The sequence below is a fragment of the Dama dama genome, chromosome 4, assembly GCF_033118175.1.
Source record: "Dama dama isolate Ldn47 chromosome 4, ASM3311817v1, whole genome shotgun sequence".
In the NCBI taxonomy this organism is placed as follows: domain Eukaryota; kingdom Metazoa; phylum Chordata; class Mammalia; order Artiodactyla; family Cervidae; genus Dama; species Dama dama.
Window position 1 is genome coordinate 65,582,120 of NC_083684.1, and position 22,495 is coordinate 65,604,614.

At 43.5% G+C, this 22,495-nt stretch overlaps 1 protein-coding gene across 1 annotated transcript in view; it reads left to right on the forward strand.

Annotated features, from left to right (window-relative positions):
* The window catches only part of LOC133055173 (zinc finger protein 239-like), a 33,455-nt gene that overhangs the window by 5,312 nt on the left and 5,648 nt on the right, over positions 1-22,495 (forward strand). The window contains exons 2-3 of the mRNA XM_061140611.1: positions 840-946; positions 17,325-18,111. Of these exons, the coding sequence (XP_060996594.1) occupies positions 840-946; positions 17,325-18,111 (894 nt within the window). The remainder of the gene's footprint in view (positions 1-839; positions 947-17,324; positions 18,112-22,495) is intronic.

Genomic DNA, 22,495 nt, shown 5'->3' on the forward strand with positions numbered 1-22,495 from the left:
TAAAGAGCTCAGTCAATCCCTCCAGTCTAGATTGGAGGGAATCATAAATATACTGTGTGTCGTCAGAGCTTCAGTAATGGGCTGATCATTCCCATCATCAGATTATTTAATATAGAGACACGTTACAAATGTGAGAGTATGGCAAATCCTTTACGTGGCATTCAGGCCTAAAAAGACATCAGCTGATCCATACTGGAGAGACCATCCGAATGCAATCAACGTGGCCAGGCTTTTCAGCTGTTTACACCTTCGGCTTTCTGAGAATACTCCCTCGGTAGAAGCTACATCAAGGAAATGACTGCATCAGGGGTTTTAGACAACAATCTGAAGTCAGGATTCAGTCAAGAACTCATTCTGGAGAGAAAGCTTACAAGTGACATGAGTGTGTAGAACCTTTACCTCAGGGTCACACCTTACCAACCATCAGAGGATCCATCCCAACGAGAACCTTGCTAGTGTACAGAATGTGGCAAGGCCTTTAGGTACTGCTTCAAACTCAGGGTTCACCAAACACTTTATACTTAGAAATGCAATGACTATGATAGGTTTCAAAATTGCGTCTCACTCTTTAGGTATTCTGGAATTATATATACCTTTTCTTTTTAATACAATGTCTGGTTTTATCATAACTTTCCTTGCAAGGTGTAGGCCTGTTTTAATACTGCGGCTGCAGTCACCTTCAGAGGTGACTACAAGAATGAATTGTTTCTCCTCGCCGTCCCGCCCCGCCCCGCCCACTGCGCGCGGAGCCCTTCCCCACGCCTCGAAGCCCCTCCCCACGCTCCCGCAGTCCCCACGCGCGTTCGGCTTCGCTCAACGCCCCGCCCCCCGACGACCAGGCTCTGAGTCCCCGCCCCCAGGCCGCTCCGCCCTTTCACTGCGCGTGCGCGCGGCGTCCCCCAAATCCGGAAGCAAAGCGCGGCAAGTGGAGGTCTCTCAGCTCAGCGTGAGTTTCTCTCTTTCTAATCAAACCTCCGGCCTGCAGTCTGCTTTCCTCAGTACCCCAAGCCTCAGCTTCGCTAGTGACTCTAAATCCCTGCGCCCGTCCCACCATCCCCAGCAAGTTCAGACGTCTTGGTGCCCGGCAAAGGGGCGCCTCCATTTTGCTTTAAAGTCGCTCTGAAGTCGCTTCCAGCTTTTTGTCCACAGAGACGCTGCGTTTCGCACCTCTTTCCTGCTTTAAACCATGTACTGACCTCACTGACCATTCTGCCTTCCTACACCGCATACAACTCTCTTCGGCGAGGTGGGTTTATTAGCTCCGCGGACCCCAGCCTCGTCCTCTCGGCCCCTAGCTGCGCCGACCACCCCCTTCCTCGGTCCTGGGATTCTGGAGAGCCCGCCTATATGCTGAGACCCCTTCCCTCCCAGACCTTCTCACCTCAAGTCTCCTCAGGCGGGTCCTTCCGCCCCACAGGCCTTGCCTTCATAAGGACGTTGCCCTGAGCCGTGTCGGGGGAGGTGACCTGCGCCAGCCACGTGACACCCGAGGTTCTTACGTCCCAAATTCCCTCCGATTCAGTTTGGCTCTTACGGGAGTGGGGCTTCTTATTCAGTCGCCATCCCTGCAAATAGGAGGCTGGGGGGTGGTCAGAAGCAGTAGAAGCAGCGACTCCTAGAGAAATATTTAATTGAGAAAAGCATGAGGGAGAAGCGATGGCAATGAAGAGGATTGGTGAGGAACTTGTGAAGAGACAACAGCATGAGAAAGAATCGGCCTTGAAGGTAGCGGTTAGGGGAAAAGTTTACAGAAAAGCAGAATTTCCTGAGAGTTAAAGGTGAGCAAGGTAGGGAGGTGGTGGTGTTCAATCCGAGTCTTTACGACCCCTGTCTTTCCGAGTTTGGTCAGATTTGTGTCCGTTGAGTCCAGAGATGTTATCTAACCATCTCATCCTCTGCCGCCCCCTTCTATAGCCTTCAAGGGAAAGGGACTGTAAATCAGGGGTCCCAAAGAGGGCAACAGTGGAGAGGCAGTTCACACAAAGAGCCCGCAAAGGGGATACAAGAGTTGGGACCTTGGCTTACAGAGCAATATCCTGCTGGGAGAGAAAGGGGACGCCTAGTGATTGGAGGAGCTGAGAAAGGAAACTGAGAGGAAGCGTAGCCACGTGGGGGTGCCAGAGAGTTGGGAGGAAGGGCGGGCAGAGATGGAGGAAGAAAGGCAGAAATATGGAGATTGAGGATCACCAGGGAGGTTGAGATAAAGCATCTTGACGGGGAACAGATGGCAGAGAGAGGCTGGATGGGAGGCAGGGAAGAAGTAGAGGACAGGCATAGCAGGAGAGCAGAGGGGAAGAGGAAGGGAGACGGAGAAAGAAGTAGGGAAACATAAACAAAATGAGGGGGAAACAACTAGTGTGCAGGTGGGGGAGGGGACTAGATCCAGACGAGTGCTGCATCGATTGGATAAGGATTATTAAGTCGTGATACATTGATTTTTGGCTTTAAAATCTACTTAGTTTAAAACACTTTTTTAAATTACACAGATGAAAATGAGAATTGCAAAACTGTTTGTAAGGCTTGTGTGTGTGGTAATTTTCTGTATTAAAAGATAACATCCTGTGCAGAGGCTATAGAGGTGGGGTCTGTGGCAGTGACTTGATTCTCTCAGAGGTGAGTCAACCCCTTCGCTTTTCCTGGTGCAGAGTAGAGGTTATGAAGCGAAGTGGGGCAAGAACTGACTTACTACATGTCTTATTATATGATGCCTTTTCCAGGCACATTAAAAATATTCTTTGTGATGGTTTTACTTTTACTTTCTCCTTTCTTTATATTTCATTATTTTGTATCTTGGGATAAAGATTAGTTCATTGAATACCTACCTTCTTGTAAACAATTATCCACTTCTGAAATAAGATTTGGTGGACTCCTGTAATTAATTCATGTCATTCTTTTCTAAATATTCTATATTCTGAGTTTATTTTTATACTTTATACCAGATTTCTTCAATGAAAAAAATTTTAATAAGCTGATTCACTTTAGGTTTGTTTCACATTTATTAGAGGCCCATTTGATGTTTCTTGTTTATATCTTGAAAACATTTTTTGGTAACTAATAAATAGTTGTAGACCATTTTCATGAATATTTCATAAAGGTGTCAGTGATCTTTTATATTAAGAGTCACGACCTAATTTAAGCAGTTAGTCTGATACTCCATTTTCCTCTCTTTTATGTGATCTAGTAACTAGTAAGCTATGATTTGATCTGATGATGCTTCCTCAGGTCCAGAAGCTGAGCAACAGTAACCCCTGAAGTGATTGGCCAAATTGGATGTGTGACTCTGTGGCAGTTCTTCTTGGAGGGAGAGCCCACTTGTTATTAGAACTTGAAATGGGTCCCAGTCTTCCAAAATGAAAAAGGACAACAGTAGGATGGCGGCAGGAACATCGGTTCAGAGCCTGAGAGGAAATCATGAGCTGTCTTTGTTAGAGCCACGCGTTCTGGGAAACAGACTCACTCAGAAGGACAATGCAGATAGTGGCGTGCAGTTTCTTACACCCGTGGGCCCAAGACAGAGTCTGCTCTTAGCCAAGGAACCCGACCAGCATTTGTGAAAATCTTTTATACCCTATGTGTACATGTCCGAACCCACCACCCGAAATTTCTTGACACTTAGAAAGGAAGGGTAAATACAATCACAGTAACCCCATCATTCACGTGTTATGTGTTCAAACAGTAAATAATCAATAAGCCCACGGTTACATTCCAACCAGTTAATAACCGATAAGCCTGTGGTTACATTCCGATAGATACTGTCCGGAGGCAGGGGTGATTAGAGTATGTTTTCTCTTAGGTGAGAGGTAACCTGGATAAGATCTTCAAGGTTCCCCTGTTCGGAGGGGGTCTTATCCTTCCATTGTTGTTCCCATAGGCACTAAGCAGAGAGTTCAGAGTCCATTGGAGAGGCAGCTGAGCAGGACCAGCACAGACAGGGCTAAGATGGAGTCCAGGCCCTGTGAATTCCTTCTTCATCTTCTGTGAATAAAGGCCAATCTGTAGGGAGGCCTCCCACCTCTTGCCGGGGTCTCCAGCCTCATTCTGGGAGCCGACCCTGTTCTCATGGTCAGTCTGTCCTGGTCAAAGTCACTTAGTCCTTGTTCGTAAACACCAAAACCTTCTCTGTCTCAGATATTAGTTACTACGTCTGCCTTTGGTCATTATATCACTGTTGCCCTTGCTCTTTCTGTTCCTTCAGGTCTAGGCCAGAGAGGTCTCCCCATCTACTTCTGATATTCTCTGTCATGTTAACCAGGTTTACTGCTTCTGTATTAGCTACCCTCATCAGATATGCCCTTCTCCTTTAATTATTTGCAGTCTTTCCTCTTTACCCCTCATTGAAGTGTTCACCATACTCCTCTTGCTCCCAGGATGCTTGCAGCATCTCACTCTAGGGGAGAGGACTGGGACTGTGGGTTGGGCTGAAGAATCCTCAGGGATGATGGAGATTATAGACTTGGTGATGATGGCCCCCATATTTGTGCTGGACATTTCAACTCTGATTGATCCTTACCCAGTGTAGAGACTTAATTACTCAAAAGAAAACAGATGTTGGAATCCTAAAGAGCCTGGCAGATCTAGTGTCTTGAGGTATCCCCATGTTTTAGTCCACTGTGTCACTGCTCACTGCAGTCCCCAGGTCTTCTAGGCTCTGTCCATCCAGGGACCAGTTGCCATCTTGAACAGCAGCTTTGCCTTCTAGCAGTTCATCTGCTCAGCAGTAGATGCTGAGTTTCCTGTGATTAGACAGGTCAGTATCTTAAGGGAGTATCCCTTAAGATCCCTCCGTATCCCCAAACCACCCTCCCCCCTTTAATGAGCTGGGGTATCTTCCAGTTAGCTATGAGCAGGGAGAACAGGAGCCAGTGAGACTGGGGCCTCTCTCTCCTTGTGACTTCTTTACTGAACTCAGTCCAGCCATCCCTCAACTACATAATGTCCTTGTTGCTGAGTGGTTTCCCCAAGAGGACCAGCTTCTTGGTCTCCATACTGAGTGCCCAGTGTCCTTGGATTTGCAGCTAGGGCACATTTCTGTTGCAATGCCCACGCCTAGAGGTCTCTGCTCTTGTTCAGCTGTGCACGGAGAAGAGGTAGAAAAATGGGAGAAAGTGAGGGAGAGCTCGTCGGGGTCTCGAGGAGGGTTGTGAGAGCAGGAGTGCACCTTTTAATGAACCTGATGAGTGGTGTGTGTGTGTGAGAGAGAGAGACAAGCATAGTTGTGGGATCACGGGGCATGTGGACCTGTTGACAAAGGTGGTCTCGGTTCTAGTTGGAGGCCCTGGACGTGGGCTCACGGCTAATTGTGGGCTGTGTGGAATGGTGGGTGTGCCAGTGTCTTTGCTCAGTTTTCCTGGGACACAGATGCTGTGACTGAGGTTTGCGTGCCTGGGTTTAATTGGGAATCTCGTGATCACACCTTTGGAGGAAGGAAGGATGTGGGATTGGGAAGAAGAATGTTACCCTGCAGTGTGTTAGAAGCAAGGCCTGAGCTGAGCCCACAGGGAGGTCTGGGTGCAGGAGGATGCGCACAGTGGTCCCAGAGAAGGGGGGCGGGATCCAGGAGGTGCCCCACAGCACCCCCTCCACACAGTGGATTTTTTGTGGTCTTTAGGGAGGGCGAGAATTAAGTATGCAACCCATAGAATAACTGTCAGTAAAACCCTAGAGATCACTTTGTGGGTTACCTTTGGTATTTTCTGTTATATTTGAGTTGACCATGAAGAAGGTTTCAGATGCATTTGGAAGTTAAACAAAACTTGGAGTGTTTCTGTGGAAGATATTGAAGTCAAATTCAGATATGTGCATCAGCCTACACATCTGTCTTTTATTATTAGAGTTTGGAGATAACAGTTTGGGGACTGGCTGGGGTCACTCGTGTCTGACTCTTGCAATCCCATGGACTGTAGCCTGCGAGGCTCCTCTCCATGGCTTTCTCTAGGCAGGAATACTGGAGTGAGCTGCCATTCTCTTCTCCAGGGCGTCTTCCCAGCCAAGGGATCAAACCCAGGTCTCCAACATTGGCAGCGGATTCTTTACCATCTGAGCTACCAGAGAAGTCCTGGTTGGTAGTGTTGCAGGAAGGGGGACCCCTTCCAGGGCCCGAAACTGGGTTCTTGTCTAACAGTCAGAAATGAATTGTCCGAGGAGACACGTGCTGACAAAGCAAGAGATTTTATTGGGAAAGGGCACCCGGGTGGAGGAGCAATACGGTAAGGGAACCCAGGAGAACTGCTCTGTCACATGGCTTGCAGTCTTGGGTTTTATGGTGATGGGGTTAGCTTCCAGGTTGTCTTTAGCCAATCATTTTGACTCAGAGTCCTTCCTGGTGGTGCACGCCTTGTTCAGCCAAGATGGATGCCAGAGAGAAGGATTCTGGGAGGTGGTTGGACAGGTGGTGTCTCCTTTTGACCTTTCTCGAACTCTTTTGGTTGGTAGAGGCTTATTAGTTCCCTGTTCCTTACCAGGACTGCCTGTTGTAAAACAACTCATGCGAATAGTTACTATGGTCCCTGGCCAGGGTGGGAGGTTTCAATCAGTGCAATCCCCTAACAGTAGCATACACTCAGAGAAACACAAACACGTATATAATGACAAGCACCCATAAAGGTGATTTTTGTCACTTGGGACCACTTGGATTAATGTAGAAAATATTATGCTAAGTGAATTAAGGCAGATAGGAAAAGACTTGATTGTATGGTCTCGCTTATATCGCTTATATGTGGAATGTAAAAAAGTGAAACCACTAGTAGCAGACACTGGGATGGTGGTTATCGGGCTGGGAGGTGGGGAAGATGGGGAGATGTTGGTCAAAAGGCAGAGACTTTGAGTTGTAAAATGAGGGCATCCTGGGGAGGTGTGTGCAGCACGCTGACCGTAGTTAATCCTATTCTGTTACTGCATGCTGGGAATTTGTCAGGAGAGTACATCGTCAGTGTTGTCACCACACACAGAACATGGGAATTTGGAGGTGATGGATGTGTTGGTTCGTGGATTGTGATAAATATTTCACAGTGTAGACATGTGTCACATGGTCACATCGTGCATGGTATGTATACACATCCCTTCTTGTTAGTCCGTTCTGTGTCAGTCAGGCTGGAAAAGAAGAAAGTGGGAGGTAGGCTGGACTTGACTTCTTGAGTGGTGTTCAACACAGGCTTCACATGAGATCGTGAGGCATTTTGCCAGGGCATGTTTTGTACCCCTCCCCCATCAGACATGCTCCTCAGGATCTCGTGTTGGGCCTTGCCCCAGGAATGTTCACAGGCCGCAGATGATTCCGATCTGAATCCTGCATTGAGCACCAGGGCTCTTAGCCTCCACTTCTGAGACTGAGATCAGGCCCTGGGGGAGGGGAGGGTGCTCAGCTCTGAGTGGGGCTGGACCAGGGCCTGCTGTGTGACCTGAAGGGCATCATAGGGTCAGCGGAGGTGCCCCTGCTGCTGTGTGCATGAGGCCTCACGAGGAGGGGAGTGTGATCCGAGGGCAAGTGTGGGAAAGTCCCGTGTTGGACTCTGTGCAGGAGTTGACTGTCCTGAGTCCCTCCTGAGACAGTGGGCCTAGGGGACTGTCTGATCCTCATGGTGAGGGCTTCCCTGTGTGTGTGCTTGGGGCTCAGGAAGGGGATGTGTTGACTCTAAGCATTAAATAGCATGTTTTCCACCTTCTTGACACTCCTCTGAAGACTCGTGTTAGCTGAGGAAGAAGCCCAGAAGAGGAGGAAGGTGAAAGAAAACGTGTCAGGAATGGCTCTTTCTCAGGTAAGTTCATATTCTCAGTGGATACTCAGTCTGTCCTTTCTGAAATGCCCTTCTCTGCTAAGTCAGACTTGCTAATCGTGTCTGACTCTGGAGTGTCCTGTCTGACTCCTGTACAAGCGCACTCACCCAGAGCCTTCCCTCAGGGCCTGTCGTCTCCACTTAGATCCCGTGTCTCCATGACCCGGTGACCTGGCCCTTGTGAGGAGGCTCCCCTGGGCACCGTCCTGGGCAGGGCTTCTCACCCACAGGTTAGAGATGGGGTCTCAGTGCTGTTGGGCAGCAGGGATTGCTTAGGGCCCATCTGGATGCCCTGTCTGCTCTCTGTCAACCAGGGTAATGAAGCTCCACATAGATGTAAGGTATTAAAATGCATAATACGTGCCAAAATCTGGAAATGAGTCCAATGAAGGGGAATCAATCCTACTTTTTATAGTACATTTAAAACTAAATGAGGACCTCCTTGAAAATCTTAAATGTTTGGGAGTGAAATGAAAAGTTCAGAAAGAGACCTCTGGGCTAGAGAGTGTTTCATTACAGCATCTAATTTAAACTATGAAATATAGTTTGCTAATTATTTATTCTTCCTTTTTGGCCACACGATGCAGCTTGCAGGGTCTTAGTTCCTTGAGGAGGCATTGAACCTGAAACTGTGTGGTGGAAGTGCGCGATCTTAAACCCTGGACCGACAGGGAATTCCCCCAACTTTCCTAATCTTGATGCAATATTTGGTCATGGAATGAAAAGATAAAATTTGGATTTTGTTAATAACTACATACATAACATTAAGAAAAAGATAATATTACTATATTTAAATATACTTTTCTGCTGTACTGGCTCTTCATTGCTTCAGTGGCTTTTATCTAGTTCTGGTGAGTGGTGGCCACTCTGTAGTTGAGGTGTGTGGGCTCCTCATTATGGTGGCTTCTCTTTTCTTGCAGCCCAGGCTCTAGAGCGCGCTGGCTTCAGTAGTTTCACCTGCTGGGCTCTAGAGCTCTGGCTCAGAAATTGAGGCTCACTGGCTTAGATGCCCCTTGGCATGTGGGATCTTACCGAACCAGGGATCAAACCTGTGCCTCGCACTGCCAGTGGATTCTTTACCACTGAGCCACCAGGGAAGCCCTCATATTATTTTTACATACAGCTATTTTATAGAGGTTAGAATAAATCTTCTGTATATTATTTTCTGCTTGTATTTTCATTTTTTTGAGCTAGTGTAAGATAATGTTGACGACTTCCCTGGTGGTACAGTGACTAAGAATGTGCCTGCTAATGTACAGTGCACGGGTCCCATCCCAGGTCCCGGAAGATGCCTCAGAGCAACTAAGCCCATGTGCCACAAATACTGAGCATGAGCTCTGGAGCCTGGGAGCCATAACTACTGAAACTCACATACTCTAGACCCTGTCCTCCAAAACAAGAGAAGCCACTGCAGTGAGAAGCCCGTGCACTGCAGCTGCAAATACAGAAAGCCCACTCATAGCAACAAACCCCGCAAAACTAAAATAAATAACTTAGAAAAGACAAAGAATGGGGACAGATTACTGAAGTACAAATTGATGCATTTTTAATTTCCCAAAGATGCGGAAATACACGTGAATAAAAGAAAATGGGAGTATCATCCCAGAATGTGTCAAAAGGCATCTCCTTGGAGTAGGAAATGGCCACTCACTCCAGTATTCTTGCCTGAAAATCCCATGAACAGAGGAGCATGGTGGGCTACCATGAGGTCGCAAAGATCTGACACGACTGAGTGACTAAGGAGCAGCAACCTCCACACACAGCAGAGTGAGCTCTGAAAAACAAATTTAAATCTCTGATTGACCTCCTACAGATTCTTCAGTGACTTCCAGTTACTTTTGGAATAAAGTCCTAAATCCAAAGACCTTGTAGAAAGCAGTCTCTACCTGGCATCACTCCTCTGTGTTCCCCGTGTCCCAGTCAGACTGGCTGGCTTTCTGTTCACTAAATATCTTCCTGCCTCAGAGCTGGCACTCAGCCTGTTCTTTCTGCTTGCAACACTCTTCCATTTCCCACCTTGCCAATCCAAGTGTTTCCTCCTCACGGAGACCTTGTCTGATTTCTTGATGTACGTCAAGACTTTCTGATAAATCTTCTTTTAGCACCAGGCCTGTTTCAGAGCACATGTTGCAATAGTAATGTTAAAATTATGGATGTAATTGGGTGGCTGGCTGCTAGACCATAAGCTCTATTATGTTCACTGCTGTATTCCCAGTTTGGGGCCCACGTTGAAACTCAGTAAATTTGGATTGAAAGAAAAAGTAAACACAATTCTTCCTTGTTTCAACCAGTTGTGTGTTTACATTTGCATGCATGAGTGCATGGGTCTGTAATTCCATGCTTTTATTACAGAACATCATCTCATAAACATGTTTTATGCTTTGTAGCAGTTGCACTTGTATCTTAAGTGGTTTCCATTTCCTTAAGTTTTTTCTACTTCATCATGTGAATGATGGAAATAGTAGTAAGAGTATTGACATTGTGTGGTTGGAGGGAAGAGGGGGTGACCCTGTACAGTGACCATTTATCCTATAGTCGTGTCTGACTCTTTGTGACCCAGTGGGCCATAGCCCTTCAGGCTCCTCTGTCCCTGGAATTCTCCAGGCAAGAATACGGGAATGGGTTGCCCTGCCCTCCTCCAGGGGGATCTTCCCCACCGGAGATATCAACACCACGTCACCTGCATTGCTGGTGGTTTCTTTACACTGAGCCTCAGGGCAACCCAGATACCTACTTAAGATACTGTATATTATAATGTTCCCTGTGCATTCAGAAGGAGGTAGATAGTAAATTGATTTGTGAATATTTTTCTGTCCATCTATCATGTCTATCTTTTCTTGGTTGACAAAAGATCTGGGATTCTACAGCTCCATTGCACTTAAGCTTTCTTGAACTTATTTCAGGTATTCTCAGGGAACTCTCTCTGGATGCACTTTCCTGCTCTGATACTTAACTTGTTGATTCCTTAGGTTCAGTTGTCAGTCCCAACCACCTGACCTCAGGTGTTGTTGCCTCATTTCTTAACTTTTTGATCTGAGCGATTTCTTAGAATGACAGAGTTTTCTCCCTAGTCAGATGGACACAGATCTTTCTCTAACGTGCTATTATGTTGATGATAAGTTCATCGGTGCAGAGTCTTTAGAGTAATGCTTAGTGTGTAGGAAGTGTTGAAACACCTGTCATCAGTGTGATGATGTCATAATCATCACAATATGTGTTCTTTAAAGCTGGTGTGAACTTTGTCGTCTCTGAAGACACCAGTCTTGTAACTCATCTAGATAGTGAATGTCCCTCAGTGTGTAGAGTGTAACACTTCTGTATAGACAACTCACTGAATGAATTTTATTTGTATATTCTGCATGAATTATCCATAAAAGTGACAAATTCATGTTGATTGGAAGATGTCATAGCCTTATGAAACAACAGGGAAATTACCTGAATTGATCATTACCCCTCTAACCTCTTCTCATTTCATGTGAAAATAAGAATCCTCCTCAGTGCCTGTTAGTGAAATGTACTTTCATTTCAGACACAGTTGACTGTCGAGGATGTGGACATCAAGTTCACTCCAGAGGAGTGGGAATGCCTCGACCCTGCTCAGAGGGCCTTGTACCGGGACGTGATGGAGGAGACCTATAGGAACCTACTGTCTGTGGGTGAGGATCACCTCCCTGAGAAGTTGGAATCTGGTTTGGGGGTATCTCTGCGTTTTCCCTCTGTGTCTCTTGGGAGCTCCTGTTGTGCTTGACTGAGTTCATAGCCTTGTCCTTTCTTCAGGTGATCTGCCTACTGTGTGATAACACAAGTTTCTCCACAGCTTGAGTATTTATAAAGCTGATTTCGAAGTTTAAAATATCCAATTCCCAGTTTTCTACCCCTGTGTTCTTGGTTCACTAGTTCTTGGAAAGGAACTATGCATGCATGCCTGTGTGCTCAGTTGGTACAGTAGTGCCTGACTCTTTGCAACCCAGTGGACTGTAGCCCTCCAGGCTCCTCTATCCATGGGATTCTCCCAGCAAGAGTACTGGAGTGGGTTGCCATGCCCTTGTCCAGAGGGATCTTCCCCCACAGGGGTTGAACCCACATCTCCTGGGTGGCAGGTGGATACTTTACCTTTGAGCCCCGGGGAAGCCCAGGTATCTGCATATTATACTGTATATTATACTGTTTCCTGTAGTAAATTAACTTGTGAATATTTTTCTGTCTGTCCAAAATGTCCATCACTTCTTGGATGACAAAAGATGTAGAATTCTACACCTGGCAATGCAGGAGACACAGGGCCTAGGTCCTCTCTAAAGCAGGCCTCTGAGCTTGCTTCTAACCTGCCTGGACACTGCCCTGACTGCCTGCTGTGAGTGCAAGGCTTGCAGCACCAGAGATAAGATAGGGGACAAATCTTGAGATTGTTGAGCCCTTGGAGGGGCCCTAGCCTACTCAGCCACAGGCTTAGCAGCATTGTAAGTTTTGTAAGACAAACAAATAGCATTAACATGCAACCAAGGCTGCTATTTGCTCACAGATTGCTGATGAATATAGTTAGCATCCTGGGATTATAAGCGGGAACCCCAAACTGCAATCTTTTAGTCTCACCCATGACCGTAACATGCTGGCTGGGACTTTTTCCCCACTGAGTCTCCAGATGGGCTGTGTCCTGGGATTTTCCAGCACTGTTTGAGTCTGGATGTTGGTCAGAACCCAATTTGGTGATATATCTTCTGCTGTGTTTCTACTTCTTTTTTCTTTTAATGTTAGCATATTGAAAGTCAGCTTGATAATTCTATAATAAGTATTTGTATTATTTATTTCTACAGAACCAGTGGCTTATTTTGTTAACACATCTTTGAGACGAAAGTGACAACATTTGGCAAAACTTTAATTGGCCCTGTGAGCAGTATTTGTGAGACAAAAATGCCACTCTATAAGAAGAAAGAGGTTAAGGTTGAGGAAGTTTTTATTCCCTAATAGGAAGATTTGCCTTACTACTAGTTAGCTGATACATGGGACGTCTTCACTGGATGGTGTGAGAATTGGAACCTTAAATTAAAGAGGGCTGTACCTTTAGAAGTTACTGAATGTTTGTGACTCTCGCCTATTGAGAAAGGATAAGAATCTGCCATGCTGGATGAGAGGCTGGATCCTTCTCTCTCCTACCATGAGGTACATAAAATGAAAGGGAAACTCGCTCAGTCGTTTCGAAGTCTTTGCGACCCCCTAGACGATAGAGTCCATGGAATTCTCCAGGCCAGAATTCTGCAGTGAGTAGCCTTTCCCTTCTTCAGGGGATCTTCCCAACCCAGGGACTGAATGCAGGTCTCCCCTTCATTGCTGGAGGATTCTTTACCAGCTGAGCCACCAAGGAAGTACATGAGGTACATAAAACGATCTTAAAATTGTCTGAAGAGAAGTCACAACTGGAAACAGAATTATGCGGTTAGTGACGATGGTTGTCCATATTACAATGTCAAATTATCTATTAGCTGATCAAATTCTCATTTTTTAAGTGGGCTGTCTCCTGAGCTGGCCCACATCTCTTAACAGTGTCCCCCACTGCCCTTTCTGTCTCCGTTATCTCTTTGCTGTTGTGGCATTTCACCCCTCCCACCCCTCTGTCTCCCTCCCCATCAGCTAGTCCTCTTCTAACTTCCCCTGTCTCTCAGTGGGGAGGGGGAGCCCAGCTTCCCCCACTCCTGCCCCCACTCTAGCAAGTTTCTTTACCCCTTCAGATTCTTCTGATCAAATGAAGACCCCCATCTCCCCAGATGGACAATCTATGATTTTTATCATCCGTCTGCCCCTGTTAATCACAGTCAATTTGAGCACTGTTTGCTCTGTATTTTAGATATAAAACTGTGACTATAGAAAGGGAAGATAAGTTTTTTTCACACAGGGATTGCTGTGATATTATTTAGACTCTGGAGAAAACTGGTTAAAATGATTTTTCCTTTTTTTTTTTAAAGTACAAAACCATTTCTTTTTGCATATGGAATAAAAACAGCTAGCTTCTTAAAAAGCCCTGCTTACAGAAAATCTTCAAGTTAACCTTTACCAGGGATCCCAGATGACTCTAGTGGTTAAGAAGTGCCTGCCAGTGTGGGAGATGCAGGAGATGTGGGTTCAATTGCTGGCTTGGGCAGATCCCCTGGAGGAGGGAATGATACCAACTCTAGTAAAGTCAGAGACATTGGAAAGAAAACTGACATTTTCCAGTCTTGTGGCCACTGCTGAGTTTTCCAAATTTGCTGGCATATTGAGTGCAGCACTTTCAGAGCATCATCTTTCAGGATTTGAACTGGCTCAGCTGGAATTCCATCACCTCCATTAGCTTTGTTCGTAATGATGCTTTTTAAGGCCCACTTGACTTCATATTCCAGGATGTCTGGCCTCAAAGGTTACTTTTGCTTAAAATGTATATTTACTTCATGTGAGAAGGCAATGGCACCCTATTCCAGTACTCTTGCCTGGAAAATCCCATGGACAAAGGAGCCTGGTAGGCTGCAGTCCACGGGGTCGCTGAGAGTTGGACACGACTGAGCAACTTCACTTTCACTTCTCACTTTCATGCGCTGGAGAAGGAAATGGCAACCCACTCCAGTGTTCTTGCCTGGAGAATCCCAGGGACGGGGGAGCCTGGTGGGCTGCCGTCTATGGGGTCACACAGAGTCGGACACGACTGAAGTGACTTAGCAGCAGCAGCAGCATGGTTATTATGACATGTCTGTTCTCTGCATTACATCCTATATATTGTTAGTTTACATTTCCTTCCCAAGAGTTTGTTTCTGACTCTAGTTAATAAATTTTCAAATAATTTTACTCTTTTATAGTGGATTCTTTACCTCTTAGCCATAAGAAACGCCCTAAAGCTTGTTCCTTTACATGTATCTTAGAGCCGATGAACCGAGTAAGTAAATGATACTATATAGATGGGCAATTGCTATATTGAGTGGCTGTTATTTAAGTACAGATTGTTTCATTTATTAATTCTTTGTCATTTAAAGATGACAGTCTTCATGTTTTACACAGTATGACATGAACCACTTCTTGTTATAAAATGTCTATACGTCTGTTTCCTTATAGATTTATAGGAAGTATTTAGAAAAGTGTTCTTTTTTGTAAAAATTATTTTAGGGAATTCCCTGACAGTCCAGTGGATAGGATTCAGCACTTTCACTGCAGTGATCCTGGGTTTAATCCATGGTTAGGGAACTAAAATCTCGTAAGCCCTGATGGAGAGGGGGGCTGTTTTAACAAATTCTTTATTTTCACTATGCAGTATTTGTTGAACAGTTGTCAACTGCCATTTATGTTTTACAGTATTCGTTAGAATGCTTCCCTCAGATTATTTACCATTACAGTGTATTGCCTTGTTGATCCTTTCTTGCTGATCGCTCAGTCCTATCTGACACTTTGTGGTGTCATGGACTGTAGCCCGCCAATCTCCCCATCCGTGGAATTTTTACTATTTTTTTATCCTCAATTATGAGACAGAAGTGTGTTTACTACCAAGTAGAACAAGCTTTGAGATCGTGGTGAGAAAAGATCTTTTTCTTTGAGAACTGACATGGGTTTGCATAAAATGAATGTTTTCCTGATTGTGTCTTTCAAACTTGGGTACCCTAAAATTAATTTGAATTCTGTGTGATCGCTCTTTTCTTTTTTTAAAGAGTTATATTCTGATAATGTTCCTTATGTTTTTAAGTTCATCATTAGATTCATAATACAGTTTAGTATGGGTAGGACTTTTGGTATAATATCATGTGTTCAACAGGAAAAAATTTATTTATGAATTGTGATTAATAGGATACCTATGGTTCTTTATATCTTGTAGATGTGTCTTGTATAGATATGACCATGAAATTACAAGCAAAAGGAAACAGTGGAAAAGGAGAAATTTTTCAAAGAGTGATATTTGGGAGAGCCAAAACTCATGAAAGTAAAGATTTTTCCCTCAGGAAGATACAGGAAACTGTGGATGGTTTCGAGAGTGTGTGGACAGATAATGAAAGAAGAGACAACAGAATATCTATATCCCATAACAAAAATCTCACTGATGGAAAAGATCATCAGAGTAGAAATGATGCAGGAAAAAAGCATGTTGAAAAGCAGGGATCAAACTTTCATCATGAATTGCAGATGCTTCAGTCTGAAGGGACAATTTGTGAATGTAGTCAAGTTGTGATGAATATCAACAGTAATGCCTCAGTTTTGCCACCTCAGAGAACTCATAATGTCTGCAAAGGCATTTCTCATAAAAATGAGTGTGCTGTTAGGCATCCCTCAGAACAGGCCCCAGACCAGGAAGGACATAAGAAAAAATCTTACAAAAGTAGTGAGTGTGGCATAACCTTTCTTCAGCACTCAGAACTCACTAGACATCAAAGAATCCATACAGGAAGAAAACCATATAAAGCGGACCTATGTTGCAAGGGGTTTAGTGATAATATGAGCCTTGTAGTTCATCAGAGAAATCATACTGGAGAGAAACCGTATAAATGTGATGTATGTAGCCACAGCTTTAAACAGAACACAGCACTTCAAATTCATCTGAGAGTTCATGCTGGAGAGAGAACATATAACTGTGATGTATTTGGCCACTGCTTTAAGCACAATGCACACCTTCAAAAGCATGGGAGAACTCATACTGGAGAGAAACCATATAAATGTGATGTGTGTGGAAAGGCCTTTACTTACAAAGAAAGCCGGGCACTTCATCCAATCCTTCATACTGGAGAGAAACTATATAAATGTGATATATGTGGCTGTGGCTATACTCGAAAGTCACAACTTGGAATTCATCAGAAAGTTCATACTGGAGAGAAGCCATATACATGTGATGTGTGTGGCCGTGGCTATACTCGAAAGTCAGACCTTGGAATTCATCAGAGAGTTCATACTGGAGAGAAGCCATATAAGTGTGATCTCTGTGGACAGGCCTTTACTCGCAAAGAAAGCCACACAGTTCATCAGATCCTTCATTCTGGAGAGAAACCTTATAAATGTGATGTATGTGGCCGTGGCTATACTCGAAGCAGACAGCTGGCACATCATTGGAGACTTCATACTGGAGAGAAACCATATAAATGTGATGTGTGTGGCCGTGGCTATACTCAAAAATCACAACTTGGAATTCATCAGAGAGTTCATACTGGAGAGAAGCCATATAAGTGTGATCTCTGTGGACAGGCCTTTACTCGCAAAGAAAGCCACACAGTTCATCAGATCCTTCATACTGGAGAAAAACCGTATAAATGTAATATATGTGGCCGTGGCTATACTCGAAACAGACAACTCGCAGTTCACTGGAGACTTCATACTGGAGAGAAACCATATAAATGTGATGTGTGCGGCCATGGCTATCCTCGAAAGTCACAACTTGTAATTCATCAGAGAATTCATACTGGAGAGACTCCTTATAAATGTGATGTATGTGGCTGTGGCTTTACTGGAAAGAGACAACTTAGAATTCATCAGAGTATTCATACTGAAGTGAAATCTTACAAATGTAACAACTGTGGCAAACTTTTTTTTGCACTGTCATCCTTAAATAAACATCAGGCAGTTCAAACAGATGAGAAAGCATCTAAATGTAATTTGTGTGGCAAAATGTTCACTTCCAGGTGTTACCTTTCAGTTCATCAAAGAACTCATACTGGAGAGAAACCATATAAATGTGATATATGTGGCCGTGGCTATACTCGAAAGTCAGACCTTGGAACTCATCAGAGAGTTCATACTGGAGAGAAGCCATATAAGTGTGATTTCTGTGGACAGGCCTTTACTCGCAGGGACAGCCACACAGTTCATCAGATCCTTCATACTGGAGAAAAACCTTATAAATGTGATGTATGTGGCCGTGGCTATACTCGAAGCAGACAACTTGCAATTCATTGGAGACTTCATACTAGAGAGAAACCATATAAATGTGATGTGTGTGGCCGTGGCTATACTCGAAAGTCAGACCTTGGAATTCATCAGAGAGTTCATACTGGAGAGAAGCCATATAAGTGTGATCTCTGTGGACAGGCCTTTACTCGCAAAGAAAGCCACACAGTTCATCAGATCCTTCATACTGGAGAAAAACCGTATAAATGTAATATATGTGGCCGTGGCTATACTCGAAGCAGACAGCTGGCACATCATTGGAGACTTCATACTGGAGAGAAACCATATAAATGTGATGTGTGTGGCCGTGGCTATACTCAAAAATCACAACTTGGAATTCATCAGAGAGTTCATACTGGAGAGAAGCCATATAAGTGTGATCTCTGTGGACAGGCCTTTACTCGCAAAGAAAGCCACACAGTTCATCAGATCCTTCATACTGGAGAAAAACCGTATAAATGTAATATATGTGGCCGTGGCTATACTCGAAACAGACAACTTGCAATTCATTGGAGACTTCATACTGGAGAGAAACCATATAAATGTGATATATGTGGCAAGGCCTTTAGAGTAAAAGGAAGCCTTACATCTCATGAGAAAACTCATACTGGATAGAAAGCATATCAATGTGATGTATGTGGCAAGGTCTTTAGTTTCAAATCAGCCCTTGCAGTTCATCAAAGAAATAGTGCAGAGAAACCTTACAAATTAACAAGAGTGACAAAGGTTTTAGTGCACAGTCATCCTTAACTCTCCATCAGGCAGTTCATACAGGAGAGAAAGCGTAGAAATGTACCTATGGGGCAAAGTCTTCAATTCCAGCTGTTACTTTGCAGTTCACTGGAGAACTCATATTCGAGAGATGTTTGTGGCAAGGCCTTTAGTCAAACTGCAAAACTTGCAGTTCATCGGAGAATTCTTACTGGAGAGTAAGCATATGAATGTGTTGTCTGTGGCAAGGCCTTTAGTCATATTGGTAAGCTTGCAGTTTATCCAAAATCATACTGGAGAGAAACCATATAAATGTGTTGTGTGTAGCTGATCCTTTACTTGAAGTGCACAACATGGAATTCATCAGAGAATTAATACTGGAGAGATAACATAAATGTAATCTCAATGTTGAGGCTTGTAATCTAAATACAAACCTTGTGTTTCATCAGAGAATTCATATTAGAGAGAAACCTTGCAATTGAAACAATGGTTACAAACTTTAGTGCTTAGTCAGCCTTAACTCACCATCAGGTAGTTCATACAGGAGAGAAAGCATAGAAATGTGGCCAGTGTTTTACTTAAAATGACCATCATAGGAAGCATCAGATAATTCATAGTGGAGAAAACTATTACAAATGGAACAATTGTGAAAAGCAATTTAGTGCAACTGTAATAAGTGTGGCAAAGCCTTTAATCTGAGTTCAGGACTTATAATTCACCAGAGAATTCATACTGTATAGAAAGCGTACAAATGAATGTGGCAAAGCTTCTAGTTCATGTTCAGCCTTAACTGACCATTTGGCAGTTCATACAGGAGAGAAGCCACATAAATGGAATTTATATGAAAAAGCCTGCAGTCACAAGGCATGACTTTCCAGATCATCTGAGAATCAATACTGCAGTGGAAACATACAAATGTAGTGACTGCAGTAAAGTATGTGAAGTTTTTGACCTTCCGAAAAGTCAAATTGGAGGAAACTGCACAAATGTGGTTGATGTGGCAAAGGCTTGATTCTGTATTCAGATCTAACTAATCCTCAGGTAATTAATTCTGAATTTAAATCTTACCCAGGTAGTGTATGTGCTGTCTTTTGGATGGCATTCAGTTTTTTACAAAACATGAGAAAATGCCTACTGGCGAGATTCCATGCATTCAGAGCACAGTCAATCTCCAGTGGAGGAAATCATGTGCAGCCAGGATTTCAATAACGGGCTGATCATTCCCATCATCAGAGAATTCATAATGCAAAGAAATCTTACAAATATGAGTGTGACAAATCCTTTAGGTGGCATACAGGCCTAAAAATACATCAGGTGACCCATACTCAAGAGGACTTCCAAAGATAATCAGTGTGGCCAGGCATTTTGTTTACACCTTAGGCTTCTTGAGAATATTCACAGTAGGTAAAAACTGTGTCAATGGAATAAGTATGTCGGGTTTTTCAGCAACAATCTGAATTCAGGCTTCAGTAAAGAAGTCATTTTGGAGAGAAAGCTTACAAGTGACATGAGTATGTAAAACGTTTACTCGAGGTCACATCTCACCAACCATCGGATCATCCATACTACAGAGAAGCTTACTAGTGCAGAATATGTGGCAAGGCTTTTAGGGGCACAACTCAGTGTTCAGCAAATACTTTATACTTAGAAATGTAACTTTCTGTCAGTTGTCACTGCTCCCTCTTTAGGTATCTAAGAACATAGATCCTGTATATAAACCACACAAATACAATATTTTTTGAAAGAATTTCACCCAAACATCCAAGTTGGGAAACATTCTGGAGCAATGCTTTACAAATGCAATGGAGGTGGAGAAAGTTTCAGCTTGAGATGAAGTATTAGACAAGGCTCCATAGTAAAGAGGAGTCTTGGAATTGGATGGGGAATGCCTTTCTGCAGGCTTCAGAGTGCACTAGACTTTAGAATATATGTTTCAGAGAAACCACATAGAAGCAATTTGCACACTAAAGCCTTAACCCAAAGATCAAAACGATGGAACCTCAGAGGGCAAGCTTACAGAAGTAATGAATTTTTTCATGAGATATTCACACCTTGGGTGTGATTTATGCAGGTCAGAAACTACAGATACACTGAATTTGGAAATACATTTAAGAAAACATATTTCCTCAAGATTCCCCCCAAAATTCATATTGGGGAGAATTCTTAGAATTGTAATGACTTTCGTAAAATTTTGGGACAGTTCTTACAACAGATCACACGAGATGACTCATTTTAGGAATAAATAAATCTTTAGTTTTCCAACAATTAACCTGTGTTATGGCAGTATAATTATTTTAAGTATGTTGAAACTTCATGACCTGTGGAAATGATCACTAATCTTCAGTATGTATTTAATTACTTAAGTTTTCTTGAGAAGGTGACGTTATTTTTTATGGCATGTCTGCAAGGTTTGAAAGCTTTTATAGCTTTCTTAGGGACTTTCATGATGGCTTCTGCAAAGAAAGCAGTAAGATGAAGGGGCAGACTTCATTAGGTGTGGTTCATTAATATCCATCTTTCATGGGTAAACAGGGACACTAAAATATCGAATTCAATGGTGTGTGAATTAGGATCAGTGAGGGACTGTGAACCATGTCAAACCATGACATGACTCAGCATGCTCATTATGTCCAGGATGCCCTTCTGTATACAGGCCACCATGGTTATAGGACTGAATGCTGTACCATCTGACCATGAAAGAGCAGGCTGGACATTAAGGAACTTCAGCTTTTCATGGGAGGAGAGTTGACAGTTTACTGGAGACTGATTACGTGGGAGAAATTATAGCAGGGAGATGCTGGTCATTTTCTCCCTTAACAGGCGATTGCCATTGCATATAATTCTTGGAAATTGAAGAAAATGGAATCAAATGAACCAGAGGGTGGCGTGTGTATCTGTTTCATCATTGATTGCTGCCATTTATGTTGTACCTCTGTTTTCTTCAGAATGTATCCTAAGTCTTGTGATCTAATGAAATTTGTATCGTTTTTCCCATAACCCTGAATAGATCATGTTTCTTCCAACAACACAGTTTTTTGCCACCTCAATAACTTCATAACAGAAATGAGGAATGCACCAAAGGCTCTCCAGGTAGAAAGAATGTAGAATTTCTTTTCCTACTGACATCACACAATAGACAATTTTGGGATTATATACTAATACTTTGCACTTGAGTTATTACACCACACTCTGTCCATAACGAAACAATTGTCCTCTTGTGCCAAAATGAAACTAATAGCATGTGCCTAATTTACATGAAGTGAAAATAGGAATAATAAATGTGCAAAAATTAGGAAATAAAAAACTTTGGAAATAGGTTAAAAGTGATAGCTCTTTTTGAGCTGGGAGCATTCTGAAATAAATTATTTTTTGTTACTCACTTGTTATTGGTCATATAGTCATATCTCCAAAGTATGTAGGAATTTCCCAGATCAGGGATCTGTCCCATGTCTCCTCTTTGGCAGGCAGATTCCTTACCACTGAGCACCAGGGAAGACCTGGAAATAGTTTAGAATCCACACTATATGATGGGAACTTTTTTTGTTTGATAAACTAGAAATTTCATATATTCAGTCCCCAAAATGTTGGTTCTTGTTACTTTGCAGTCACTGAAAGAACAAGATGGAACCAAACCCAAAGTTTGGTTTCGATTTTGAGACAAATGAAGCCATACGTTGAACTCTTATGAAAATGTTTGTTAACTGCTGAAGCTTTCGAATCGAAGCATGGTAGCCTTCCAAGCTGTTCACTTCAGTTGTCACTCAGTCGTGTCCGACTCTTTGTGACCCTCATGGACTGCAGCATGCCAGGCTTCCCTGTCCATCACCAACTCTTGGAGCTTGTCAAACTCATGTCCATTGATTCGGTGATGCCATCCAACCATCTCATTCTCTGTCATCCCCTTTTCCTCCAGCCTTGAATCTTTCCCATATCTGGGTCTTTTGCAGTGAGTCAATTCTTCACATCAGGAGGCCAAAGTGTTGGAGTTTCGACTTCAACATCAGTTCTTCCAATGAACACCCAGGACTGATCTCCTTTAGGATGGACTGGTTGGATCTCCTTGCAGTCAAAAGGGCTCTCAAGGGTCTTCTCCAACACCACAGTTCAAAACAATCAATTCTTTGGCCCTCAGC